This window comes from Delphinus delphis, chromosome 6 (assembly GCF_949987515.2).
Source record: "Delphinus delphis chromosome 6, mDelDel1.2, whole genome shotgun sequence".
NCBI classification, from domain to species: domain Eukaryota; kingdom Metazoa; phylum Chordata; class Mammalia; order Artiodactyla; family Delphinidae; genus Delphinus; species Delphinus delphis.
In genome coordinates this window covers 82,228,561-82,256,301 of record NC_082688.1, presented here as the reverse complement: position 1 = coordinate 82,256,301, position 27,741 = coordinate 82,228,561, and the positions used below count along the sequence as shown (strand labels likewise).

At 37.3% G+C, this 27,741-nt stretch overlaps 1 protein-coding gene across 4 annotated transcripts in view; it reads left to right on the top strand.

Annotated features, from left to right (window-relative positions):
- Positions 1 to 207: 207 nt before the first annotated feature.
- The window catches only part of KIF27 (kinesin family member 27), an 89,611-nt gene continuing 62,077 nt past the window's right edge, over positions 208 to 27,741 (top strand). For 2 of the 4 annotated variants that reach the window (XM_060014952.1, XM_060014951.1), the window contains exons 1-6: positions 208 to 324; positions 4,194 to 4,578; positions 10,926 to 11,126; positions 14,202 to 15,145; positions 19,700 to 19,843; positions 26,200 to 26,406. In XM_060014952.1, coding sequence (XP_059870935.1) covers positions 4,281 to 4,578; positions 10,926 to 11,126; positions 14,202 to 15,145; positions 19,700 to 19,843; positions 26,200 to 26,406 — 1,794 coding nt within the window. In that variant the 5' untranslated portion in view covers positions 208 to 324; positions 4,194 to 4,280. Of the gene's footprint in view, positions 325 to 4,193; positions 4,579 to 7,476; positions 7,487 to 10,898; positions 11,127 to 14,201; positions 15,146 to 19,699; positions 19,844 to 26,199; positions 26,407 to 27,741 lie in introns of those variants that run through there. The other 2 variants (XM_060014950.1, XM_060014953.1) reach the window with 2 other exon arrangements.

The following is a 27,741-nucleotide window of genomic DNA, read 5'->3' as shown; positions in this document are numbered from 1 at the left end:
CTGGCTCAGCACTATGAGAGGGGTCCCTGGGTAGTATTTACTTCGGAGCTAATCTGGGAGACGGGGCCTCCAGGTGGCCGGCTCTAGGCTCCTCCCTGACGGGGCGGGGGCATGGGCGGGGCTTGGCGGGCTGGGGCGGGGCCTGGGGAGCTTCCGGCCGCCCTGAGGGGTAGGGGCGCGTCAGCGCGGGCTTTGCCGGTTGCCGGGAGAACCCGCGACAACAAAAGGCGCGGGCTGAGGCGGTAGCTGCGGTGCGGCGGTGCGAAGTGAAGGCGAAGAGTCCTGCGCTGCGCTAGCCGCGGGAGACTGGGGTTTCTCGAACCGGTCAGTGAGTGGCAGGCGGGTCGGGCCGGGCTGGCGGGGTCGGCCCTCGTGCGGCGCCGGCCGGCTCTCTGAGCCGGTGTTCCCGGTTGGCCGTTGGGAGGAGAAGGGGCCGGCCGGGGGGATTGGGAGCCTCCGCGGCTCGGCTGGCGGGGAGGGCGGTCGGGGCGCCCGCAAGGCGGAGCAGTGCGTCCGAGGGGCCTGGGCCTATGCTGGGACTCCCAGGCGAGCGGCCGGGGAAGTTGGGTGCGCCTTGAGGTAGAAGGGCTTGGGGAAGAGGGACGCGCGGGAACCCCGGGAACCCCGGACCGAGCCTCACTGAATCGGATCCTGTGTATTTCTTGTTTTCGTGCTTCCAGCTGCGGTATCTGAAAAGGGATGGAAAGGCCCATCTTCCTTGGGGATTTCGTTTTGTCACAGGTCTCCTTTTTCCATTGCGGATGTTGAAACTTCGGTGCATTATAAGTTCTGCGGAAGTCTGAAAGACCCCTCCCTTAGAGCAGGAGATAATTGAGAAAGAAAGGGTGCCCAGATTCTTTCTTTGAAACACTTTTAAAATAAAACTTCGCCCACTCCAACTTTAAAAATCTTTGTTGTTTCCCCTGTTTGCTTCCTGTCTTCTCCATCTGTTCTTTATGCATTTGGGGCCTTTTCTGAGATCCTTATGAGATTCACTATCCACTTGCCAGAAAGTTTCTTAAGAAAATATTACTTACAAACTACAATTTTTAGCAGTCACTACTTCTGAAAAGCCAAGGGAACAGGATGGCAACGGTATTTGGAGACACTTTTCTGATCAACGACACGGCATCAGTGATCGAATATTTCTCCTTCCTTTGCTCTGATTTCAAAACTCCGTTGAGTATGCCAGCCAATCAGATTTCACCTTTCTTTACATTGATTGGTGAGATTAATACATACGCTTCTGATGGCTGTAATTGATCAGAATCTGAAGAAGTATAAGTGCTATGGATTTTTTAAAAGACATGTAAATTCTTTTTAAAATTTATTCATTTATTCATTCATTTATTTATTTATTTTAGCGGTACGCGGGCCTCTCACTGTTGTGGCCTCTCCCGTTGCGGAGCGCAGGCTCAGAGGCCATGGCTCACGGGCCCAGCCCCTCCGCGGCATGTGGGATCTTCCCGGACCGGGGCACGAACCCGTGTCCCCTGCATCGGCAGGCGGACTCTCAACCACTGCGCCACCAGGGAAGCCCAGAACCATTTATTTTTGTTTTGTTTCTTTAAACATTTTTGAGTATCTTCTTTTTTTTTAAGATTTATTTTTTTGGCTGCGTTGGGCCTTCGTTGCTGTGCGCGGCCTTTCTCTAGTTGCGGCAAGGGGGGCCTACTCTTCGTTGCAGTGAGAAGGCTTCTCATTGTGGTGGCTTCTCTTGTTGTGGAGCATGGGCTCTAGGTGAGTAGGCTTCAGTAGTTGCAGCACGCAGGCTCAGTAGTTGCGGCATGTGGGCCCTAGAGCATGTGGGCTTCGGTAGTTGTGGTGCATGGGCTCTGTAGTTGTGGCTTGCAGGCTCAGTAGTTGTGGTGCATGGGCTTAGTTGCTCCGCAGCATATGGGATCTTCCCAGACCAGGGATCAAACCCGTGTCCCCTGCATTGGCAGGCGGATTCTTAACCACTGCGCCACCAGGGAAGTCCTATGAACCGTTCTGAATTAACTTTTGTATACGATGTGAGGTAGAAGTCCAACTTCATTTTTATGCATGTGGATATCCAGTTGTCCCATGACCACTTGTCGAAAAAACTATCTTTCCCCCATTGAATTGTGTTGACACTGTTGTTGAAAATCAGTTGCCCATAAATATGAGGATTTATTTCTGTATTCTCAATTCTTTTCCATTGATCTTTAAGTCTGTCGTATGCCAGTACCACACTGTCTTGATTACTGTTGCCTGGTTTTAAAATTGGGGAAGTATGTCCTCTAACTTTGTTCTTTTTCATTATTGTATTGGCTATTCTATGTCCCTTGAATTTCCATATGAATTTTAGGATCAGCTTGTCAGTTTCTACAAAGAAGTCAGCTGGGATTTTGATAAGCATTCTGTTGACTCTTTAGATCAATTTGGGGAATATTGCCATTTTAATATGTTAAGTCTTCTAATCCATGAACATGATATGTTTTTCCATTTATTTAAATCTTCTTTACTTTCAACAATATTTTGTAGTTTTCAGAGTGTAAGTTTTACACATCTTTTGTTAAATTTATTCCTAAATTTATTTGATTCTTTGTAATGCTATTGTAAATGGAATTGTTTTCTTAATTTATTTTTCAGGTTGTTCATTGTAAGTATAGCTACCAATTTAATTTTTTTAAAACATTGTCCCTGCAGTTTTTTAAAAATATTTATTTATTTTACTTTTGGCAGCATTAGTTCTTAGTTGCGGCACATGGCATTGTTCGTTGGGATGCACAGGTTCAGCAATTGTGACGCGCAGGCTCCAGAGTGCACAGGCTCTGTAGTTGTGGTGCACGGGCTTAGTTGCCCGTGGTGTGTGGGATCTTAATTCCCCGACCAGGGATCGAACCTGCATCCCCTGCATTGGAAGGCAGATTCTTTTCTGTTTGTTTTTAAAAATAATTTATTTTATATATTTATTTTTGGCTGTGCTGGGTCTTCGTTACTGCACACGGGCTTTCTCTAGTTATGTTGAGTGGGGGCTACTCCGTTGCCGTGCGCAGGCTTCTCATTGCAGTGGCTTCTCGTGTTTCAGAGCACGGGCTCTAGGCTTACAGGCTCAGTAGTTGTGGCACATGGGCTTAGTTACTCCACGGCATGTGGGATCTTCCTGGACCAGGGCTCGAACCCGTGTCCCCTGCATTGGCAGGTAGATTCTTAACCGCTGTGCCACCAGGGAAGCCCAGAAGGCGGATTCTTAACCACTGGACACCAGGGAAGTCCCCCAATATAATTTTTAATGTATTAATTCCACCAGAGATCTTCAGAAATAAGTACCATGTAATTTAGGAGTGGAACAGCAGTTTTTCTGTTAGTTTTGGTTATTTTTAAATAGAAGATTTAGTTTTAAATTTACATTGACTTATAGAAATCCTTAAAACTATTTTCATGGATTGATTTCTAACATTTGCGACAAAGAGGAGTTGTTATTTTTCAGTACATAGCTGTAAAATCTAAGGGTTTGCTTTGCACTACTGTGTACATGTACAATTACCCAATTATTTCCTTGCCTTATGTTTCTTTTTAATTAATTAATTTATTTATGGCTGAGTTGGGTCTTCGTTGCTACACGGGCTTTCTCTAGTTGCTGAGAGCAGGGGCTACTCTTCGTTGTGGTGCGTGGGCCTCACATTGTGGTGGCTTCTCTTGTTGCAGAGCACGGGCTCTAGGCATGTGAGCTTCAGTAGTTGTGACACGTGGGCTCAGTAGTTGCGGTGCACAGGCTTAGTTGCTCCGTGGCACGTGGAGTCTTCCCAGACCAGGGCTCGAACCCGTGTCCCCTGCATTGGCAGGCGGATTCTTAACCACTGCGCCACCAGGGAAGTCCTTGCCTTATGTTTCTAATTCCCCGGTTATTCAATATTTAGATTAATGAGCTGGGAAACATATTACCACTATAGAAAGAATGGCATAGTGGAATCCCATGCACTTATCACTTTGCTTCATCATTTACCAACTCAAGGCTCCCATCCCCTAGATTATTTTGCAGCAAATCCAGACATCATATCACTTCATCTATAAATTATAGGTATACTTTTTCAAGACAGATTTACTCTTTGTAGCTATCTTATATTAGAACAAAACCTGCTTTAATTGACTTTGCTTTAGAAGTTGCTTAGTTTATTAGGATAGAGAAGTCAATAACTAAATTTTGTTTTTATTTTGATACACAGGAGTCCAGATCTTACGTAAAATGGATGTTTCTCACGCTAGATACTGAATATTAAGTAGAAAATCTGTTTAGTAAAATCTAAGCTGCCATGGAAGAAATACCAGTAAAAGTTGCTGTAAGAATTAGACCTCTGCTGTGCAAAGAAGTTCTTCATAATTATCAGGCTTGTGTGAGAGTTATTCCAAACACCCAACAAGTTATCATTGGGAGAGATAGAGTCTTTACTTTTGATTTTGTTTTTGGCAAAAATTCCACTCAAGATGAAGTTTATAATACCTGTATAAAGCCACTAGTGTTGTCACTCATTGAGGGCTATAACGCAACCGTTTTTGCCTATGGACAGACTGGATCTGGGAAGACATACACCATTGGAGGAGGCCATGTTGGTAAGATTCTCATACTCTTTTACTTTTATTTCAGACAGTAGAAAGAAGCTGAAATACCAGTGCCTGACACATAGTAGGTGCTCAGCGTATTAACTGAATGAAATAATCAATAGGATAACAGATGTGTTCATAAGATCATCATCTTTGAAAGATTTGCTTTAAATAGTGAAGTTTCATTAAACAATTTATGATTATATTAGCTTGAGGAAAGACGTTTAAGACAATGTTCAGTATTCAGCCCTTTGCTGTTTTTCCCCAGTTTTGAGATATAATTGACATGCAACATTGTATTAGTCCAAAGTATACAGCATAATAGTTTGATATATCTATATATTGCAAAATGATTACCACAGTAAGTTCAGTTAACATCAATCACCTCAGTTACATTTTTCTTCTTGTGATGAGAACTTTTAAGTTCTACTCCCTTAACAATTTTCACAGCTTGGTCACATACTTAAAGCTATATTATTTTTTTTTAAGAGGCCATGAATACAATTTTAATTCCTTAAGGGAAAAGGTTATTAAAGTTATCTATTGTCCTAAAATATTTTAGCTAAAATATTTCATACCAAAAGAAACAGATCACCATTAGGAAGAGTTTTTGATGTTTTTTTCTGCTAGTTTAAAAAAAATTAATGTTCATTGTAAAAAGAATTGCAAGTGATGCTTAAGAAATCTAATTAAACTAATGAAAGCTCCTCTCATTCCCAGGAAATAACAGTTTGATGTATACATTCAGAGTCCTCTAGACATTTTTCTAGGTATATTACAAGTACTCACACATGTAGTGTTTGGGTTTTCTTGTTGTTAGTTTAATTGTTTGATGAGGTATTTCATACCTGTGATTCTGTAACTTTCTTTTTGCATTTAACGATATAAAATATCATTTCACTTCTTTCCATTTGGGTCATAGAATTTCACCTCATTTTTTTTGGCTGTACATATAATGTTCCATAGTTTGAATGGATCATAATTCACCCATTCCAGTATTAATGGACAGGATTAATGGTTGGTTTTGATTTTTACTGTTATAAAAAGTTACAGTGTATATATCTTTATGCATTTAACTTTGCATCCATTTGTTAGTATTTGTAGAATAGATTCCTAGAAGTAGATTTGTTGAGTAATGGGTATGCACGTTTAAAATGGGGATAGATACTGACAAATTATCCAAAAGGGTGTACCAGTTTATATCCTGCCACCAATATGTGAAAGCCATTTATTTGCTCATATCCTTGCCAGTTACTGGAAATCAGAAATCCGAAATTTTTTTTTCACTATCTGATAAGTGAAAAATTGCACTTTGTTGTTTGAAGTTACATTTCTTGGTGTATTTGTGAAAATAGCATTTTTGATTTCCCAGCCTAGCTGTAAGACACCAATTCTGGGTCAGTCATCTGCTGTTTGATTATTGACCGTGCAAATAATGTAGTTTTTTTCTCCAATAAATAATTTATTGAGCTTTTGCAGTGGCTAGAGTACCATGCTAGGCACTGTGGTAGATGAAATCTCTTATTTTTCAATATGATGCTTATTTAAATTACTATTCATTTCCCTGTTTTTCAGAACCTTGGATTTACCAACTTTTACCAGGTGTAATCTTCTCTAAAAGCTTTCATTTGCATACTCTTTTTTTTTTTTTTTTTTTTTTTTTTTTGCGGTACGCGGGCCTCTCACTGTTGTGGCCTCTCCCGTTGCTCCGGACGCTCAGGCTCAGCGGCCATGGCTCACGGGCCCAGCTGCTCCGCGGCATGTGGGATCTTCCCGGACCGGGGCATGAACCCGTGTCCCCTGCATTGGCAGGCGGACTCTCAACCACTGCGCCACCAGGAAAGCCCTGCATACTCTTTAAATAGTGTATAAGAGCTAAATGATGGCTATTAAAGTATAAAACTTTACAGTTTTTCTCTCTGAAATAGTCTTTCAGGAATATAAGAGTGACAGTGAAAATGTGATCTTTAGGTTACCAGAATACATTTTGAAGCTTTATTTGTAAATATTATTTGTAATTCAGCTTTTTTTTTTTTTTTTTTAAGTCTTTTGAGTTACTCTGCTTTGTAATCTGTTGAAGTGGGAAATGAATGAGCTATTCTGATCAGCCTCATATTCTGGCTAATCTAGAATGCATATATTCAATATATGCTGGAGTTTATAGATAGTACTATTGGCTAGTTCCTGGAAGCTCTCCAGAAGGAATTTTCACTTTCTCTTTTACTCGAAAAACCTGCAGCTTCCCATATTTGCTACATGATGGCAATCAAAGGCGGTCCAAGTTAGTAAGGTTCAGATTTTCAGGATGTTTGTTGCCAAAAATCTGAACATTGGTAATCTTCAACTTGGAAGCAAGTTGTTTTTAAGGTTCATTTGTAAGCCACCTTTTTGTAGCTTGGAATATATTTTCCATGGAACAATGCTAAAAATGGTGGGCAGGTTTCTAAGTTGGCCTACAGAAACTTATTTAACTTTAAGTCCAATTTATTCTTGTACTTATTCTAAATTTTATCTTGTACATTATTTTTACTATTTTAAAAATTGTGGTTCAATAAATAAATGTAAAACAAAATTTACCATTTTAACCATTTTTAAGAGTACAGTTCTGTGACATTAAGTATATTCACAGTGTTTTGTAACCATCACTGCTCTTTCCAAAACTTTTCATCTCCCCAAATAGAAACTTTGTACCCATTAAGCAATAACTGTCCTCCCCCTGCCATCCCCTGGTAACCTCGAATTTACTTTCTTTGACTGTAAGTTTGCCTCTTCTAGATATTTCATAGAAGTGGAGTCATACAGTGTTCGTCCTCCTATGTCTGGCTTCTGTACTTAGCAGAATGTATCTAAGGATATCCTACATGTTGTAGCATGTATTGGAACTTCATTCCTTTTTATGACTGAATGATTTTCCATTGTATGTATAAGTCATCTTTTGTTTATCCATTCATCTGTTGATGGACACTTGAATTGTATTCCCCTTTAGGCTATTGGGACTAATGCTGCTATGAACATTGGTGTACAAATACCTGAGTCTCTTGTATGCATTTCTGTTCATTCATGTTATTGTGTTAATCTGTGTTCTGCGTTGCGCAAGTGATGGAGGAGAAGAGGCAGTAATGGAGGAGAAGAGGCGTAGAGATGTTCCCTTCCTCATTCCTGGATTGAGGTCTTGGCTTGGGCAGAACTGGTCTTTCTGTACCTCTCTTCTGCACACGTCCTTTGTTGCCATTAGACCCTGGCTTGCTCCCCTGTCCCTTTCTTATGCCTGTTTACCCTCAAACTACCTGTACCTTTCCATCCCAGAAATCTCAAAACATGCTTTTTGGCTAAATTTGAAGAAATACGACACAAATAATTTTTTTTAAAGGGTTCTTGCTAACATAAATGAGTTGCATTCCAATGATTGGGATTCTCTCCAGACCATAATAAATGATCTAAAGAGAGATATTTTAGATATTTTAGGTACTACCTCTACCTATTTTGAACTTCACTGGTGCCACTTATGCCTATTGCATTCCTGGGGTTTTCAATAAATATTTTCTTATTAAATCTTTTATTTTTGCCTTAAACTGTTATATAACTATCATTTAGTTTTTTTCATTGTCATGTCATTTGATTGTAAGCTTTTTTTGTGCTGCTTGCAATTCTATACAGTATATTTAGTTTATTTTTAAGTTATTTATATTTAAAATTTTTAGACTATATATATTTATTTCTAAAGGTAAAAATTCAGATATTACAGCCATAAGATAAAAGTAAAAGTTTTCCTTTCTTTTCTCTCCCTGTTCTAACTCCCCAGAGGTAACCACCGTTTTTTGTGAATTTTTTCAAAAATATTCTTTGCATAGATATGTATGTTTTCTTTTATGCAAATGAATTTGCTCTCCAGTTGCTTTTTTTTTTTTTTTTTTTTTTTTTACCGTACGCGGGCCTCTCACTGTTGTGGCCTCTCCCGTTGCGGAGCACAGGCTCCGGACACACAGGCCAGCGGCCATGGCTCACGGGCCCAGCTGCTCTGCGGCATGTGGGATCCTCCCGGACTGGGGCACGAACCCGTGTCCCCTGCACCAGCAGGCGGACTCTCAACCACTGCGCCACCAGGGAAGCCCTGCAGTTGCTTTTTTTAACTTTATGGATCTTAGACATCTGTTTAACAATAGGTGCATAGTATACCATTGTTAACCATTCTCCTACTAATGGATTTATTAGTGTTTGGAATTTTTTATCAATTACAGGAAATTGTTACTGATCCTTATACAACACCTTTGGGTATGTGTATATGTATTTCTTTAGGACTATATCTGAGTCAAAGGGTGATCACGTTTCAACTTTTGATACTATTTATACTAATGTTTCTCCAAAAAAGCTGTGCTGCTTAATATTGTCATAGTATTCTAAAGGACCAGTTTGCTCACCTTGAGGAAATGAGGCATTATCAAATTTAAAAATCATTGCTCACATGACATTTTAAACAGTGAATAGTCATAATCAGTGATCACAGTTTTTCATTAATTACATTGATGTTCACAATTACATTGTGAATACAGTTTTTTCATCAATTACAATGATGTGATTTTTAATAGTATTTTAGTGTTAATAATTGAGAGAATGCTGGGTAATTCAGTCTTTATTGTATCTTAAAATAATTACATTTCTCACTTCCCCTCTGTTTTACCCACTCTCGCTGCCATCCAACCACCCCACTTCTCACTGCTCCTCTTTGCTGCAGAACCTTGAAGGTATTATCTGTGACTCGTGGTGTCAGTTCTCCTCTTGGTCTTTCATACACTCACTCCGTTCAGACTTTCACCTCCACTACCACTGACACTGCAATTGTCGAGATATCACAAATGACCTTCACTTACTAAATTTAGTGGTCAATTCTCATCAAACCGGCCTTTCAGCAAATTTGATGCATGCTCTCCACTTGGTTTCCAGGCCACCACGTTCTTGGTTTCCTCCTACTTAACTGGTCACTCATGCTCTCTTGCTGGTTCCTGATAAGTGAACCAACAAATGATGAAGTGCCCAGGGCTCAATCTTTGGTGTTCTTCTCTTCTGACTCTCAACTTTTCCCCTTGGTCTCATCCAGCCCTACGACATTAAATACCATCTATATGTAGCTTCCAGTTTTTTACCTCCAGTCCAAATGACTGTCTTGTACTCTAGTCTCATATATCCAACTGCCTATTCAACCTTCCCAACTGTATCCCTAATAGATACCTCAAACTTAATAGGTCAAAAAATGAACTTCTGACATTTTCCCCTTAAACCAACTCAACACACACTCTTCCCTATATCAGTTGATGGCAACTCCACTGGCTCAAGACAAAATCTTGGAGTCATCTTTGACTCATCACTTTCTGTCACATTCCATATCCAATCTGTCAGGGAATCTTAATGGCTCTCCCTTCAACATAAATCCAGAACCTGGTCGCTTCTCACCTTTCTCTGCTGCCAAGCTTATGTCACCGTCATGTCCACCTCTCCCCCGAACTCTCTAGACTCCTGGATTAGTGCACTGGTCTCCTAAGTGGTCTCCCCACTTCTGCCCCTACCCTTCTATGACTGAGGCAAAACGCAGCAGACAGAGTGGTTTCTTTTAAATCCCAAGTTACTGCTCTGCTCCAGTGGCTCTCATCTCACCCAGAATAAGACCTAAAATCTATCGTGGTCTACAAGGACCTACATGGTCTTGTTTCTGTCACCTCTCTGACCTCATGCCCTGCTACTCTCCCCTTGCTCCATCTGCTCCAACTACAATGGCCTCCTTATTTATGGATCACACCATTTTAGCACCTTTATGCTTGCTGTTCTGGGACATTCAGATACCTAGATGGCTCCTCTGCCACCTCTTTCAAGTTTCTGCTCAAAGATCAGCTTCTCCGTGATGCCCACCCATCATGACTTTCCTATTTAAAGTTACAAGCACCTCCCATCAAATACACTTACACTTCCAGTCCCCCTTACCTTGCCCTATTTTTTTCTCCAGGCATACTTAATGCCTTTTAATATACTATATAATTCACTTATTGTTTTTAGCTGTTGTTTGTCTATCCTAGTACAGTTCCTTAAGGGCAGGGATCTTTTCCTTGTTTTGTTCACTGATGGTTCCCAGGGTCCTAGAATACTGCCTGGCACATAGTAGGTACTATATAAATATTTAATGAATGCATGAATGAAGTTTGAGTAAGAGCATACATGTGAAAATTTTCACTTCTGAACTTTATAGAAAAAAAAGTTTTTTTTCTATTTTTAAATTTTATAATAGAAATTTGAGAAAATAAATTTATTGATTGTAGCTTTTCTTATATCTTAAATTTCAGATGTGCTTTCTTTCTCTAAATTTTCAGCTTCAGTTGTGGAGGGTCAAAAAGGTATCATTCCTCGTGCTATCCAAGAAATATTTCAAAACATCTCTGAAAATCTTAGCATTGACTCTAAGATAAAAGTGTCTTATATAGAAGTATACAAGGAAGACCTAAGAGATCTTCTAGAATTGGAGACAGCTATGAAGGATCTTCACATCCGAGAAGATGAAAAGGGAAACACAGGTAAAGTAGCCTACTTAATTGATAGTCTTCATTAGCAAATGAATATGATTTAATTCAGTTTCTGGATATTTTCCAAGGATTCTTTAAAAACAGACATAGAAACAAAATGCATTTGTTTTTGCTTTTAAATTGAATAGCTTATTGATTACCAGTAGCAGTTAACGCACCCAGGTGAAAAGTAGAAGTTCAGAGTGGTTGGTAAGATGAAGTTATTAAGGTGTAATTCCAAATACAGGTGACCCTTGAACACGTGGTGGGGAGGGTGGCTATTAGGGGTGCCGACCCTCTGTGCAGTCAAAAACCCAAGTATAATTTACAGTCATCCTTCTGTATCCACTGCCTCAGCGGATTCAACTAACCTCAGATTGTGTAGTACTGTAGTATTTACTATTGAAAAAAATCCACATGTAAGTGGACCTGCACAGTTCAAACCTGTGTTGTTCAAGGATCAACTGTATTTATTTCCTATAATTGCCACCTCCCCCGCCCCTGGGCTGATCTTAAGAAAATGTGACATAGGCTAAATTAATTTTTGTACTTTTTTTTCTCCCAGAGTTACCCTGAGGTTGGGGATGGCTTCTCCCTTTGGTGTTTTGGTGTTCATCCAAGTTGATCCAAGAACTCTCCTTTCTTCCTTTCTGATTTTTGTCCCAGCACACCTATTGCTTCCTCTTTTTTTTTTTTTTAAATTTAGAGTTTATGTGTTTGCTCCTTCATATTGACATTTACTCGTCCTTTGTTGTGCTTCTCAACGTCTGACGTTCTGTGCTGTCAACCTGTTAATCTCATTAAACATCTATTTGTTTGGAAATGGGAGAACGTTAGAATGGGAAGGTCAAAATACAAGTATTTTAAAGAATAACACTTTCTGATTTTCTGACTTAAAAGGTAATATGTTCAACGTAGAACATTTTGAAAATATAGTAAAGTATAAGGAAGAAAGTTAAAGATCATCTTTAATCTCAGAACTCAGAAATAGCAACTTCCAATTTTGGTGTGTTTCCTTCCAGATTTCTTTTTCTATACACATCTGATTAAAAAAAAAAATACACTCACAACCCCACATATTGTATGGCATCTTTTTTTTTTTTTTTTTTTTTGCGGTACGCGGGCCTCTCACTGCCATGGCCTCTCCCGTTGCGGAGCACAGGCTCTGGACGCGCAGGCCCAGCGGCCATGGCTCACGGGCCCAGCTGCTCTGCAACACGTGGGATCCTCCCGGACCAGGGCATGAACCCGTGTCCCCTGCATCGGCAGGCGGACTCTCAACCACTGTGCCACCAGGGAAGCCCCTTGTTTTGTTTTTTAGAAAGAAAGCATACATAGTACTTTGTGACCTTATTAGATAATTTTGTATAGTTTATCTTTTCTGGACGAAATCCAGACGGATGTTTTGAGCTTCTGTAAAGTGTAATTATTGAATGTGTTTATCTTTTATTAAAAGTTACCAAAAAATACATGTTTATTGTAAAATAGACAGTAGGGAAGTATACACTATCACTCCTCATAAATTTAATGATGGAAATACTCCACACCTGATAGCAATCCTGCAAAAATTTTGGGAGGATGTAACAGTCTTAAGACAAATTACCATATATCTTATAAAATGTCCCAATCACAACCAAAATGCTTTTGTTTGACATATTTATTGAGTTTCTCTGTATCAAGTGGTAGTTGGTATCCAACCTAGATGCTGCACAATTAACATCACCTTGGAAGCTTTTTAAGAAATACTGATTTCTGGGCCCCACTTTTCACAGATTCTGATGAATTAGTTAAAGATGGGGCGTGGGTGTTGGCACTTTCCCTTTTATAAAGCTCCCAGGTGATTCAGCTGGGTTTGAGGACCATAGATAGTGCTAAGCTATAGCCTAACATTAGAAAACTTTTAGAAAAGTTATACTATGATTTATGGTTAAATTGTTATATTTTATAAACTGATAGTTTAGCACTCCCTGTTGTAGTACAGGTACATTAGAACTTTAAATGAACTGGGCTGTTAAAAAAGGTGTCATGATGGAAACAATGCAAGAAAAGTGAATATTTTTTAAAGAAACAGTGACTGACAAGATCTGATTAAAGAGGAAGCTTGGTGCTGTAATTCAAGCACAGACTTGGGAGGTTTACTGCTGTGATTCAATTCCCAAATCCACCTACTCCTTTTCGAAATATTTTTGGATATAAACAAATAACACATGTAGTAAGCTTAGGTTATTTTGGGTTCTATTCTGTTGTTAAAATAGAAACTTTTTTGCCTTTTTTGAATTGCCTTGCACTCTTATATTATGTAGGGGGAAACTGTTTTTAAAATGAATAAACAGGGCTTCCCTGGTGGTGCAGTGGTTGAGAGTCCGCCTGCTGATGTAGGGGACACGGGCTCGTGCCCCGGGCTGGGAAGATCCCACATGCCTTGGAGCGGCTGGGCCCGTGAGCCGTGGTCGCTGAGCCTACGCATCCAGAGCCTGTGCTCCGCGACTGGAGAGGCCACAACAGTGAGAGGCCCTAGTACCGCAAAAAAAAAAAAAAAAAAAAAAAGAATAAACAACTTTATTTATATTGAAATTTTCATTTATCATTGGTTATTTACCAAAAACTTTAAACCTTAGGATGGCTTGAATATTAACGAAACTCAAAAGAAACTAATTTAATTTAATTTTAATCTACTACTGATTAATTCTTTTGAGTTATATATATAATTAATCTATTATCTTTCAATCAGTATATTAGACTCTACAAATCAAAATACTGGAATAAATAATTTTTCTTTTGTCATGTGTTTTAAAGAATTGAGTGTGATGTGTGATTCCAAAAAAACCCACAGATTGTTTAAAACATACATATATATGACATCTTTTAGAATTTAAACATCAAAATGAATGCCATCTATTAAAATAGTCCTGTTAGCAGATTATCTAAAATTATTTAATGATGTTGCTGATGTTACTTTTATTTTGAAATGCTATGAAGTTTTTTAAAGGGACTGTCTTAGCTGGGCGGTATAAGCAGATGATAATTGTTGTATGGTTAATTTAACTCTACTGGATTTTGATTAAAACTTGCTGTTGCTATTTTAAGTGATTGTTGGGGCCAAGGAATGCCAGGTGGAGACTGCAGATGAAGTGATGAGTCTCCTGGAGATGGGCAATGCAGCCAGGCATACGGATACCACCCAAATGAACGAGCACTCCAGTAGGTCACACGCGATTTTCACAATCAGCCTTCGTCAAGTGGCGAAAAATAAAGAGGCAGCTGAAGATGGATCGTGGTGTTCCCATCAGCATATTGTCTCAAAGTTCCACTTTGTGGATTTGGCTGGATCAGAAAGAGTAACCAAAACAGGGAATACTGGTGAACGGTTCAAAGAATCCATTCAAATCAACAGTGGCTTGCTGGCTTTAGGAAACGTAATAAGCGCTCTTGGGGACCCACGCAGGAAGAGTTCACATATTCCATACAGGGATGCTAAAATTACCCGGCTTCTGAAAGATTCCCTGGGAGGCAGTGCCAAGACCGTCATGATCACCTGTGTCAGTCCATCCTCCTTGGATTTTGACGAGTCCTTAAATTCTCTCAAATATGCCAACAGAGCACGCAACATTAGAAACAAACCCACCTTAAACTTCAGCCCCGAGTCAGACCGTATGGGCGAAATGGAATTTGAGATTAAGTTGCTTCGAGAAGCTTTGCAAAGCCAGCAGGCTAGTAGCAACCAAACTAGCCAGATCCATCGGGAGGGGACTCCTGATAAAAATAGGATCCATTCTCTTGAGGAGCAAGTTGCTCAGCTACAAGGAGAATGTTTGGGTTACCAAAATTGTTTAGAGGAAGCCTTTACCTTCCTGGTGGACTTAAAAGATTCTGTCAGACTAAACCAAAATCAGCAACACAAACTGCAGGAGTGGTTTAACGTGACCCAGGAGGTCACCTCATTCAGAGGAGACCAAGGCATTGGAAACCTGGAAGAAGGACCACAGCATATTACAGTTCTCCAGCTGAAGCGAGAGCTTAAGAAATGCCAGGTACTTAGACACTTTTGTAAGTAACTTGTTTAAAGACTAAATTTATCTGGGCAAGTAAGAGTCATTTTGGAATTTCAGAAGTTTTTTTGGAAAGGATTATATATAAAATCTCATTTGCCTTTACTCTGTTTCTTTCTCCCTTTTCCTATTGCTTTCTCCTCATAATTCATCTCTTTCTTGGTTCCTCCTCCTTTCTTCTTCAAATGTATTTTAATTTGTTGTATTTATTAAGTAGGCTCTTGTGGGACTGGTCATTAATTTAGAGGATGAGAAGAAACACAGTTTCAGAACAAAATTAGGTTAAATTTTATTGAGTTTTTAATCCCTCTTTAGGTCAGTGCTTCTTGAAAGAAAAAAAATACTACCTGACTCCTTGAGTTTGGTGTTTTAATTTTTTAGACAAACAAATAAATCATCATATTTGATAATATTTAAGGAATGTAGCTATGTACATGTATACATATTGTATATATGTATATTGAGTTAAAATTACATTTTCCCACTTTTCATTTGAAAAACATTTGTTATTTAAAGATTATGTGTCACTGGGGAAATAATGGAGAATAGACATACCTAGTTCTGCTTATGTGGAGTTTGCAATCTGGTGGACAAATGGATAGTCCACCATTTTTTTTAAAATAGGAAAAGATATAGGTAATAAGACGGCTTTCTATTTAGAAATCTTTCCTCAATATCTATTTGTATGTATTAGAAAGAAACCTCTATTACAGCAATTCTCAAACTTTTTGCTCACAAGTTTTCTTTACTTTCTTCAAATTGAGGTTCCCTAAAGAGCTTTTGTTTGTGTGGGCTGTTATCTATTGATATTTACCATATTAGAATTAAAACAACAAATTTAAACTATTAATTCACTCAGAACTAACAATAATAACCCAATTACATGTTAATATAAAGAACATTTTTTCATTAAAAATAACTATTTTCCAAAACAAAAAAATTTAATAACAGTGGAATTGCTTTATATTTTTTCAAATCTCTTTTCATGTCTGATTTAATAGAAGACAGGTGGATTTTCATATCAGTCAGCATGCAGTTTGTTGCAATATGTTGTTTTAGTTGAAGTATATGAAGAAAATCCAGCCTCATCTAGATTTGTAGCTGGAAGAGAGGAATATTTTAATGACTTTTTCAGATAATTGTGCATATTCTTTGACATTATATCAAAACTCAACAAGCGGAAATTTCCTAAAGGTTACCTGCAATGTGGGATTTGAAACCATTTTGTTACATTAACATTCACTGATTTTTATCTTGTACTTTGAATGGATCTTTTATCCACACACGATTTTGAATCAACATGCATTGGACACTTGAAAAATATTTGTTTACTAAATTATGAAGATCTTTCAATGCTGACACATTTCACTATACACTATCAAAAAAATCACATTCCTTAATATCACCACTGATCTCACCTGCAAAGTTGTTAATTACTGGAAGCTGTCAAGTTTACAGTAGCAGAAGTGTTTTCCAAAATTCTAATTTTTGCATGAAACCTGAATTTTATCATTTGCAACAAATACTATTAGTTGTTTTCCTTGAAATGATGGTTCTGTCACACATACAAGTGTGAATAGTTTGTCTGTTGTTCTTTAGAGGAAAAATAGCACCCTATGAAAAATGTGGCTAGTTCAGCTTGCAACTCAAACAGTTGCACAAGATTTTTTGCCCCAGATAACTATCACCCTTCAGTATACAGCAGAACTACTTTATGCATACCTCCCATTTGACACATAGAATACTAAAAAAGTGCTCATGTGTTGAGATTTAATGAAATCATGTTTATTCCTTTATCAAGATATTCTTAAGTGAAACTGGCATTTGTTGGTTTGTTTGTATTGTTAGGGCACAGCAGTGAAGAATACAGTGGCTACCACTACAGTTTGGTGACACTTTCTTTATTCATACTAGGAGCCAGCAGTATTACATATCATTGTTTTTGCACCATCAGTACAAATGACAACATGGTGAAAAAGGCAAATATCATTTTAGTATAACTAGGAAAATGGTTTTAACCTCATGGATACCCTGAAAGGATCTAAGTTTCATGCTAAAAGATTCACTACTGAATACACTACGAGAACTGCTGCTCTTTTACAAAGCTTTGATCTTTAAATATGAGCATATAAAGTACTGCTTTTAAAATCATGGATTTTTTTTTTTTTTAAAGGCAGTAACTCTGCTCTGCCTTTTTCTTAAATAGAGCAGGCCTGGCCCTTCCTGTTTGGTATAAGAAACTGGCAGAACATTAAGTACAGGTAATAGGAAGCTTGAACTTTGTGGTACACTATAGGAGTTGGTGGTAGAAAGCATGCTTCTAAGATGACTAATTTTGGAAGCCCACAAAACCCATCTGCTTGGGGGTGAGATGGGTAGTAACCTCCTCTCTCCGTCTGTTGGAAACTCTAAATTTAAACTTGCTCTAGATAATGTACTCTAGATTATGATATCCCAAAGATATTAACAGTCTTGATGAAAAATGGTACCATGATCAGATAGTTTTGGGAAATGCTAGGTTGCAAAAAACAAACAGGTTTCTTAATCCAAAGACTTCCCAGAACTTTGAAAAGTACTGATGTATATTGTGAGTCTCCAGGTGAGAGATACAGCATTCAGTGTTTCCCAATTTAAAAAAATGGATTCCCTTTTTTGGTCTGCAACCTTCTAGGCCTAGTAATCTATGGATACCACTGAACAGCAAATAGACAAATGATTGGTGTCATTCCTTACCCCATATGTCTCTTTAAAAAATTGTTTTTTAAACTTCATTTCTGTTCTTTTTTTCTGTGAGAGAATATAGTAGTTAAGAACATGGGTAACAAACTTCAAAGGTTTGAATCCCAGCTCCTCTGTTTACTAGCTCTCTGACCTTGGACAAGTACTTAACCTCTCTGTGCTTCAGTTTCCCTACCTGTAAAATGGAAACACTAATAATAAGCTCCGTTTAGGGTTGCTTTCAAAGCTATTAGAGCATTATTAGTTCCCATAAAGTGATGATAAAGATGCCTGAGCTATAGTAAGGCTTAATACACATTAGCCTATTATGATCTCCTCTCATTTATTCTTCTTCTACCTGGGCCTAGGTTATACATCTGTGGCAGCTAAGGGATTGGACTCAGTAGTTGTAGGTAGGGCCACGTGCCAGGGGTTCTGTGAAGGCAGCTCATCCCCTCATAAATACCTCTTAAGTCTCTTGGTTACTTTTGTACTCCATAATTTGAACACAGGGACAGTATGTGAACATGAATATACTCAACAGATAAATACTTTTAAATAAATAATAAACAATAAAACTGTAGTTTATAAAGTATATGTAAAAATATTTAAATATGCAGCACTGGGAGAGCAGTTACATTTTAAGCTTCTCGGATGGGCAATTAATTGCCCATAGCAGAGGGTATTAACTAATGAGAATTATAGTTATATTTTATTTTAAAAACAGAAAAGTCATAAAGGTCATATAAATATATAGGGTTATAAGGACCATCAGGGTCATGCGTCCTCTCCTTATTTGGTCATTCAAAGATCCCAAGCAGAGAAAAGAAGGGACTTGCCCAAAGTCCCAAGGGAAGGCTGTAGCAAATTCAAGGCTGGCCTTAGTCCGTGGGTTCCCAGTGCAGAGGCCCATCCACCTCCACACCACCGCCTGAGAGGTCACGCACATGCTCTGGTTTTGTGAATTAAATCTTGTTTGTAAAGAGAGCACCATTTTGTAAATAGCTACTCTTTCTTCTCTTTTCCTGTGGCTTAGCAGAAAGAGCATAGGCTTCGGATCTAGAAAGGCCCTGGAGTTGACTGTCAGGAATTTGGTTTTATCCGGTGTGTTGTCCTGGGAAGAGGTGTTAACTCACTGAGCTTTAGTTTCTTCATGAAAAAGGAATCATGTCAATTCAGTGAGATATTTTTAAAATGTCAAGTTACAATCTAGCATAAAGTAGACCCTTGATCAATGTTAATTTTCTGTTTATTTAGTTCAAAATTTGTTTTAAAAGTATTATTTGCATATCCCGAGTTTATTTGGAGACAGGCAAACTAAGAAAACTATACGTTTAACCATATTTCCAGACATCTTCAAAATATATCTCTTTTTAGTGAAAGGGTGCAAAATTAGCAAATGTTCTTTATTTAAACATCCAAATGCACTGTTATACTCTATAGGTCAGTTTGGGAAATGTGACCTCTTTGATTTTTAAAAACCCACATTAAAATCTCATGGCAATTCTAGAAAACTTATAAAAATCTCATTGAATGTACTCTAGAACTTGAATAACTGGCTTCAATGTTAAAATGCAGGAAATAAAAGTAAGGAAAATCTTCCTGTCTTTGTGGTGATTAATTCTTACATTATAGCAGTAATAGGTCCTCTCAGCTGTTTCTGCCTTTCTTATAAAGAAACCAGAAACAAAGGATAAGACAATTTTAAGAGACATCTTCAAGGTGTCATTAAACCACAGTTTTTGTGGTATTATGTGGGCTTGCTCTCGAGTACTTTCCATATTGAATCTCTCTTGTGCTTTCTTTCCCTCCCCGCAGTGTGCTCTTGCTGCTGCTGAAGTAGTATTTAATCAGAAGGACCTGGAAGTGAAGGAACTAAAGAATCAAATGCAAATGATGATGCAGGAAAACAAAGGACATGTTATATCTTTGAAAGAAGCGCAAAAAGTGAATAGGTTGCAGGTAGAGTTTTTTAATGTACCTTGCTCTGTATATTTCATTGGAATAGTACATGACTAAATAAAATAGCATTGTAAATGATAAGTGGGAATGTTTGCAAAAATAGGTTTCAGATGGAGTTCTGGACACAAGCACCTGAAAGAGTTATTACAGTTTTCCTCCTAAATTGGTGTGAAGGGAAAACATTTTTATAGTTAGCTTGACTTATATTTCAAAAATACAAAACCTGGGGCTTCCCTGGTGGCGCAGTGGTTGGGGGTCCAAGTGCCGATGCAGGGGACGCGGGTTCGTGCCCCGGTCCGGGAAGATCCCACATGCCGCAGAGTGGCTGGGCCTGTGGGCCATGGCCGCTGGGCCTGCGCATCCAGAGCCTGTGCTCCTCAGCGGGAGAGGCCACAACAGTGAGAGGCCCGCGTACCGCAAATAAACAAACAAACAAAAAAACAAAACCTTATACCCAGGAACTTAGTTTGCAAATCATATTATGGTTATCCTTTCTTTATACTTTCCCTTCCGTTGTTTGCCAAAGTAATAGGCAATATGATATTGTCAAGTGTTGGAAGGTAAACACATAATTTAAACTTTTTGATTTGTTAGATTATCGTTTTATACTCCATCAGTGATTTGCTCTTTAATTTTGGCTAAATATTTCAATTTCTCTATCTTAGCTTTTCTGTATTAACATGGATGTGCCTGCAGAGTAACATGGTATGTCCCTAAATATTATACTCCCTGGCTATGAACCCTACCACCCCCCCCAAACAGTTAATTTCATTTAAAGACTTTAGCTTCCTATCAAGGAGTAACTACTGCTCTGAGTAATAATCTGATTCAGACAAATTAGACTTTGATTTTGACATTATTTTTGTTTTCTTTTTTAACCCTTCTAATTCTGTAATAATTTAAAAACATAAAACATATATAAAATAATATGTGTTGTTCAGTGATTTATCACAAAGAGAACAGCTGGGTAGCCACCACCAGTTCAAGAAATAGCACACTGCCAGCCCCTCGGAAGCCCTTAGTCTCTCCTCCTCGGAGAGAGCTGCTCTCCTAATTTTCATAATGATAATTTCCTTGCTTTGCTTTGTGGTTTTACTATGTATCCTTGAACACTACAGTTTAGTTTTTGGAATTTTTATAAATTTAATCATTCAATATATATTCTTTAGTATCTGGTTGCTTTTATTGAACATTTTATCTGTTCTGATTCATCCACGTTGTGTGTAGCTGTAGCTTGATTAGTTTATAGCTGTACAGGATTTCATTGTATGAATATACCACAATTTATTTTTCTGTTCTACTGTTGATAGACATTTTTTTCTATGAATTTTCTTAAACATGTCTCCTGGTGCACACGCACACACATTTCTTTTGGATTTGTGCCTAGGAGTTGAATTGCTAGGTCATAGGGTAGGCGAATCTTCAACCTTAGTAAATGATACCAAACTTGTTTTCCAGTTTAAACTTGCACCAGCACTGTATGAGCATTCCTGCTGCTCCACTTGCTTGCCAGCATTTGTTATTGTAAAGTTTTAAATCTTAGGCAATCTGGTAGGTATATAATATTATTTTATTGTGGTTTTAATTTGCACTTCCCCGATGACTAGTGAAGTTGAGCACTTCTTCATGTTTTTTTGCTATTTGGATACCTTCTTTTGTGAAATGCTCATTCAAGTTTCTTGCTTGCTTTCCTATTGGACTGAGTCTTTCTATATTATCTTCTAGGAGCTTTATTGTTTTGCCTTTTACATTTTGCTGTACAGTTCTCCTGAAATTGATTTTTGCGTATGGGGTAAAGTAAAGGTCAAATTTCATTTTTTTTCCATATAGCTATCCATTTGTTCCAGCATCACTTTTTGAAAAGGCCATCTTTTCACCACTGTCTTTGTCATAAGTCAAGGTTCATTCATGCATGCATCTATTGTATATTTCTGGGACTTCTGTTGTATCTCATTGGTTTTTCTGTCTTTGGACCAATGTCACATTTCTTATTTATTGCAGGTTCCTAATAAGTCTAGATATTCTATAGAGCAAGGCCTCTGCTCTGTTTCCCTCCTCCCCAAGAATGTCTTGGTTGCTCCATATAAATTTTAGAATCAGCTTTTCAAGGACCACAAAAAAAAAAAACAAAAACTTTTGTGATTTTGGTTGGGATTGCATTAAATCTATAAGATACATTTGGAAAGAGTTAACATCTTTTGATCATGAGTCTTTTCACTAACCCATGAACATGGTATATTCCTCCATTTACTCATGTTTTCTTTGGTTTTTCTCAATAATGACTTTTTTGTGTGTATGTAGAAGTATTGCACATCTTTTGTTAGATTCATTCCCAGGTACTTTATTTTTTTATGTGACTGTAAATGGAATCTTTTCAGATTTTCATTTTTTGTTGGTATGTGTAACTGTATTGATTTGTGTATGTTGATAGCTTATACCCAGCAACCTGATTAAATTCATTTTTTAATTCTGATATTTTATGTAAATTCTTTAGGATTTTCATTTATAATTATGTCATCTGCAAATGAAGACATTTTTATTTCTTCCTTTATGATCCTTATACGTTCTGTTTTTTTTTTTAACCTTACTTCATTGACTGACATCTTTAATACAGTGTTGAATACAAGTGTTGATACCAAACATCCTTGTCTTGTTTCCAACTGCTGAAGAAAAGCTTTCACTGTTTCACTATTAAGTATCATGTTTGCTGTAGATTTTTTTTTTTTTTTTTTTGCTTTTTGGCTGCATTGTGCAGTATGCGGAACTTCCCTGACTAGGATCAACCTGTGCCTCCTGCAGTGGAAGTGTGGAGTCTTAACTGCTGGACCACCAGGGAAGTCCCAATATATATATATTTTTAATTTATCCTTTATCAAACCAAGGAAAATTTCTTTGCTGAGAATTTTTATTATGAATGGATATTAAATTTTATCAAATGATTTTTCTTTATCATGATTTCCTCCCTTTATCCTGTTAATGTGGTGAATTATATTGATTTTTCTAATTTTTAAACCAATCTTATATTCCTGGAATAAACCTTTCTTTGGGTCATGATGTATTGTGTTGGGGGTCCCCAAGACCACCATCAGGTTGGATGATGAACCAGGAAGACTCAGCATATAGTTGTGCTCGTGGCTAAGATTTATTACTGTGAAAGGAGAGCAAAGGGAACGGGGACATAGAGTGAAGTCCAGGAGAAACCAGGCACAGGCTTCCAAGAGTTGTCTCCCGGTGGAGTCATCCACATGTGCTTAATTCCCCCAGCAAAGCCTGTGACAACTCACGTGAAATGTTGTCTACCAAGGAAACTCAGTAGACTCAGGTTTTATTGAGGGCTGGTAATGAAGGCATTCTCTGCCCAGCATGTACCAAAATTCCAGACTACCAGAAGGAAAGCAGGTGTTCAACATAAACCACCTTGTCTGTACAAACACTTTGAGCACAGTGAGCCACTCTTACCAGTTAGGGTGTTGGGAACCCTCTTAGGATCCAAGTTCCCAGACACCAGCCAATGGACAACCTCTTAAGCAGGTCTTTCAAAGGATAGCAGTCAGGTCTGCTGTGTTAACTGTTTTCTACAAGTGTCCTTGATTTGGTTTGTGATTATTTTGTTAAGGATTTTAGCATCTCTATTCATGTGTGAGATTAGCCTATATTTTCCTTTCTCAAAATATTCTTGTTAGATATTGTAACAAATTAGGTTAGCCTAATAATATAGGTTAGGTAGCATTCCTTCTCTTTCTATACTTTAGAAGAGTGTGTGAAAAATTAGTGTTATTTCTTCCTTAAATGTTTGGTTGAATTCACCTGAAAAACATTTGGGACTGGAACATTTCTTTGTGGAATGTTTTATTATGAATTCAATCATATTTTCTTTTTGCCCCCCTTTTGATAAGGTTTATTTGTCTAAGAATCTAACAACTGTGTCTAAGTTTTCATATTTATTGGCATAAGTTTGTAATAGTCTCTTATCTCTTTAATGTTTTTAGACGTGTGATGATATCCCCCTTTTCATTCCTGGTTATTTGTGCCTTCTCTCTTTTTTTTTTTCCTTGATCAACTTCACCAGGGATTTATCAATTTTATTAGTCTCTTCAGAGAAGAAATTCTTGACTTTGTTGATCTTCTCTAGTATATGTTTATTTATTATTTAATTAATTTCTACCCTTATCTTTATTATTTAATTTTTTCTGCTTTTTTGGGGATAGCATCCTATGCTATCTTTCTAAATTCTTTAGATGGATGCTTAGTTCATTGATTTTTAGCCTTTCTATATATTTTTAGCCTTCTATAATATATGTATTTAAATTTATATGTTTCCTCCTAAGCTTATTTTTACCTGCATTTCACATTTGCCTCAAAATATTTACTAATTTTTATTGTGACTTTTTTCTTTGACCTATGGGTTATATAGTTATTTTATTTCCAACACATGGAGGATTTCTTTTTATTAACTTTTAGCTTAGTTGGATTTATCAATTTTTAGCTTAATTGTATCATTTCAGTTCTTTGTGTTGAAAATTGCTTTATGGCTTAGCATAAGGCCAGTTTTTGTAGATACTACAGAAGTGTTTGAAAAGAATGTGTATTCTGCAATCATTGGGTACTCTTAATCCTGTTTATCCTGTTATTCAAATCTATATTTTTACTCACTTTTTGGGGGTCTTTTTGTCATATCAGTGATTTAGAGTGATGTTAAAATCACCCACTATAATTTTGGATTTGTCTTGAGAATAGTGACCATTTTTGCATTATATATATTTAAGCTCGGTTATTAAGTACATAGAAATGTAGAATTGTTACATCATCCTGGTAAATTGACCTTTTTTTTAAATCACTTTTTCCCTCATTTTATCTCTTCTAATGGTTTTTGCCTTAAAGTCTATTTTATATTAATATAACTATACCAGCTTTCTTTTGATTAATGTTTACATGGTATCTCTTTTTCCATCTTCTTTTTAATCCTTCTGTGTCTATTTTAGTTGTGTTTCTTGTAATTAGCAGGTTAGATAATTTTACAATTCTTTCTGACAGTCCTTATCCTTTAATTGGATTACTTAGTTCATTTCTGAATTTAACATAATTACTATTACATTCTGGTTATAATCCCACCATTGTGATTTTTACTTATCCTATCTGCTCTATGTTTCTTCTTCTCTCCTTCTTACCTTCTTTTGGATTAATTGTGTATTTTTAAATTTACTTCATTACCTTAGAAGTTGTACTTTCACTTTTTTTAGTGGTTATTCTGGAGAGTATACCATGCACCCTTGATTTAATACAGTCTAATATTAATTGGTATTTTTACCCTTTTCCTAGAGAGTATAAGGACTCCATTTAATATCCCCCGTCAACTTATATGCTATTGATGTTTTATATTTTAATTATCTGAATACATGACTTTTAAAATAAAGTTACATTTTATAGCTCAGCATTAACACAGTGAAAGTTTAGGGTTTTTTTTTTCTCCTATTTAAACATTATAATACATGTGAAATATTAAGATGAATGACATTTCTTATTTACATAATTTTGTGCTTATAAAACAAAGATTGATGTTAGAGCTTTCTAGATTGGATATACTTCAAAATTTTTCTTTAGAGGATATGTAAGAAGCTAAACCACACACGGTGTCTCCCCCCCCCACCCCCCCATATAATTTGTTCTGCCTTTGATTTCCAAGTTCTTTCTCCCACGACTCTCAATTGCCTATCTTCTATCTCTTTGTGTTTCTGGCTTTCTTTTTTGCTGAGTAAAGGCTTTCACTTCACTGCACCTGTTACCACTTTCTGTCCCCTTTGCTGTCACCTCAGCTCTTTGCAATTTTCTACACTTTTTAACTTTCTGGTCTCTTGTTACTTCTTGGATTTCACTCTGAAGTTTCAAACTTTTATAAAGATCAGCTAATCACAGTGCTTCAGGTTGGCAAGCTAACCAGTCACAGTGTGTGGGGCACTGTCTTGCACACTCTTTAGGCTGTATTTATCGGCTTACTATTCGAAAGTTTTTACCACTCAGGACAATCCTAAATTCTTGTGAACACCAGAAAGCTAGTCTTTGTTTTTTGGGTTTTTTTTTTTAGAAAAAAAAAAATTTTTTTTTTTTTTGGCTGCGCCACACACCCTGCAGGATCTTAGTTCCGTGACCAGGGATGGAACCTGCGCCCACTGCTGTGGAAGTGTGGAGTCTTAACCACTGGACCGCCAGGGAAATCCCAGAAGGCTAGTCTTTGGATAAATGAGGTTTTACTGTTTTGTTAAGGTAGTTGTAATTTTGGTCGATGTACAGTTATTTTTAATCATTATACACATACTGAGGTTCTCTGTTTTTAAAATTCTTATCTCTCTTCTACAAAGAATGAAAAAATAATAGAACAACAACTTCTTGTGGATCAACTGAGTGAAGAACTAACAAAACTTAACCTGTCAATGACTTCGTCAGTTAAGGAAACTTGTGGTAATGGGCCAGATGCCAGGATACCTGAAAAGAGACCATATACTGTACCATTTGATACCCGTTTGGAGCATTATATTTATATTCCAGCAAGATCAGATTCCAGGAAGGTAAAGTCTAAGCATTAATTTCTTTCTTATTATGAGATTTTAAAAATATTGTATATAATATAATATCACAGTGTATTTGTATAGTCTTAGCAGGTTTTTTTTCCATTTGGTTTCATACACTTTTGTTTATACTCTTCTTTTTTGTTTGTTATGTATACTATTTTTTAAATCATGCTTCTTTTTAATAAAAAAATTAATAGGTAGGAGAATGTATAGATACATTTGGAAGGAATAGTTGAAGATAATGCTTACATTTATCAAGGAGAAAAAAGCTACTCTTTGCTATTGTATTTTCAGACATGACTAAGTCTGATATCTTCATGAATTTTTTCTATCTTTAATTACCCAACCCAAGTTGATGAGGTTGGAGGTATTTATTTTGACTTACTTTGTCTGTCTGATTATTTTCAAAATGACATTTATGTGTTATTCAGTCTTGCCAAGTTTGACATAATCAAGACTATATAAAAATGAGTGTGAAGTTTCATCTTAATTTTTATTTATTTATAAAAAATATGTGTGTGGGTGGTAAATATGTGCACACACTGATTTCTCTTGAAAAATCAAGGAATCTCCACCATGGAAAAGACTAATTAGCAGATTCATGAATTTTGGTTTCCATTTATTAATTTTAGGACTGGAAATGATTTGTTTGAGATCTATACATTGGTTACAGTCAAAGGGATAAGAAATATGAGAGGTGTCATAGACTTTGCAGTCAGGCTGGCTTGGGTGTGGATACCATCTCTATGGTGTAGGCCTGGATGGATGACTAAAACCGTATGAACCCCAGGCTCCTTATCTGTCAGAATGGGGGACCTGCGGGGGTGTATGGAGGATTTACATGAGATGTTGACTCCAAAAGTGCCTGGCACACTGCATCCTAACACATGTTCATGGGGTGCTTCTACTATGTCCCAGGCTCCATGCCTCAGAATGAGTGGGACAGATGCTGCTGTTACCTCTACAGTTTTCAATTTTGAGTGGTTGGATTTAAAATTTAAACCATCGTTACTATTAATTTCAGTTAAACTTTTTAGAGTTATTGACATTTTTTTCTTGGTTGAATACATGGTAAATTTGCATAGAACATTTGAGAAGAAAGATAAGGTCTTCGTAGGATTCAAATTGGATATCTATTAATTCAACTTAATTATATATCAAGTCTTCTATATTAAAAAGAATTTTTTTTACTATTGGCTAGTAATGTGAAAGAATTTCCTGTTTCTGTTCATTCTTTGTTTTTCTTTTTAAATTTTCTTTTGGCTGCGTTGGGTCTTCATTGCTGCATGTGGGCTTTCTCTAGTTGAGGTGAGCGGGGGCTACTCTTCGTTG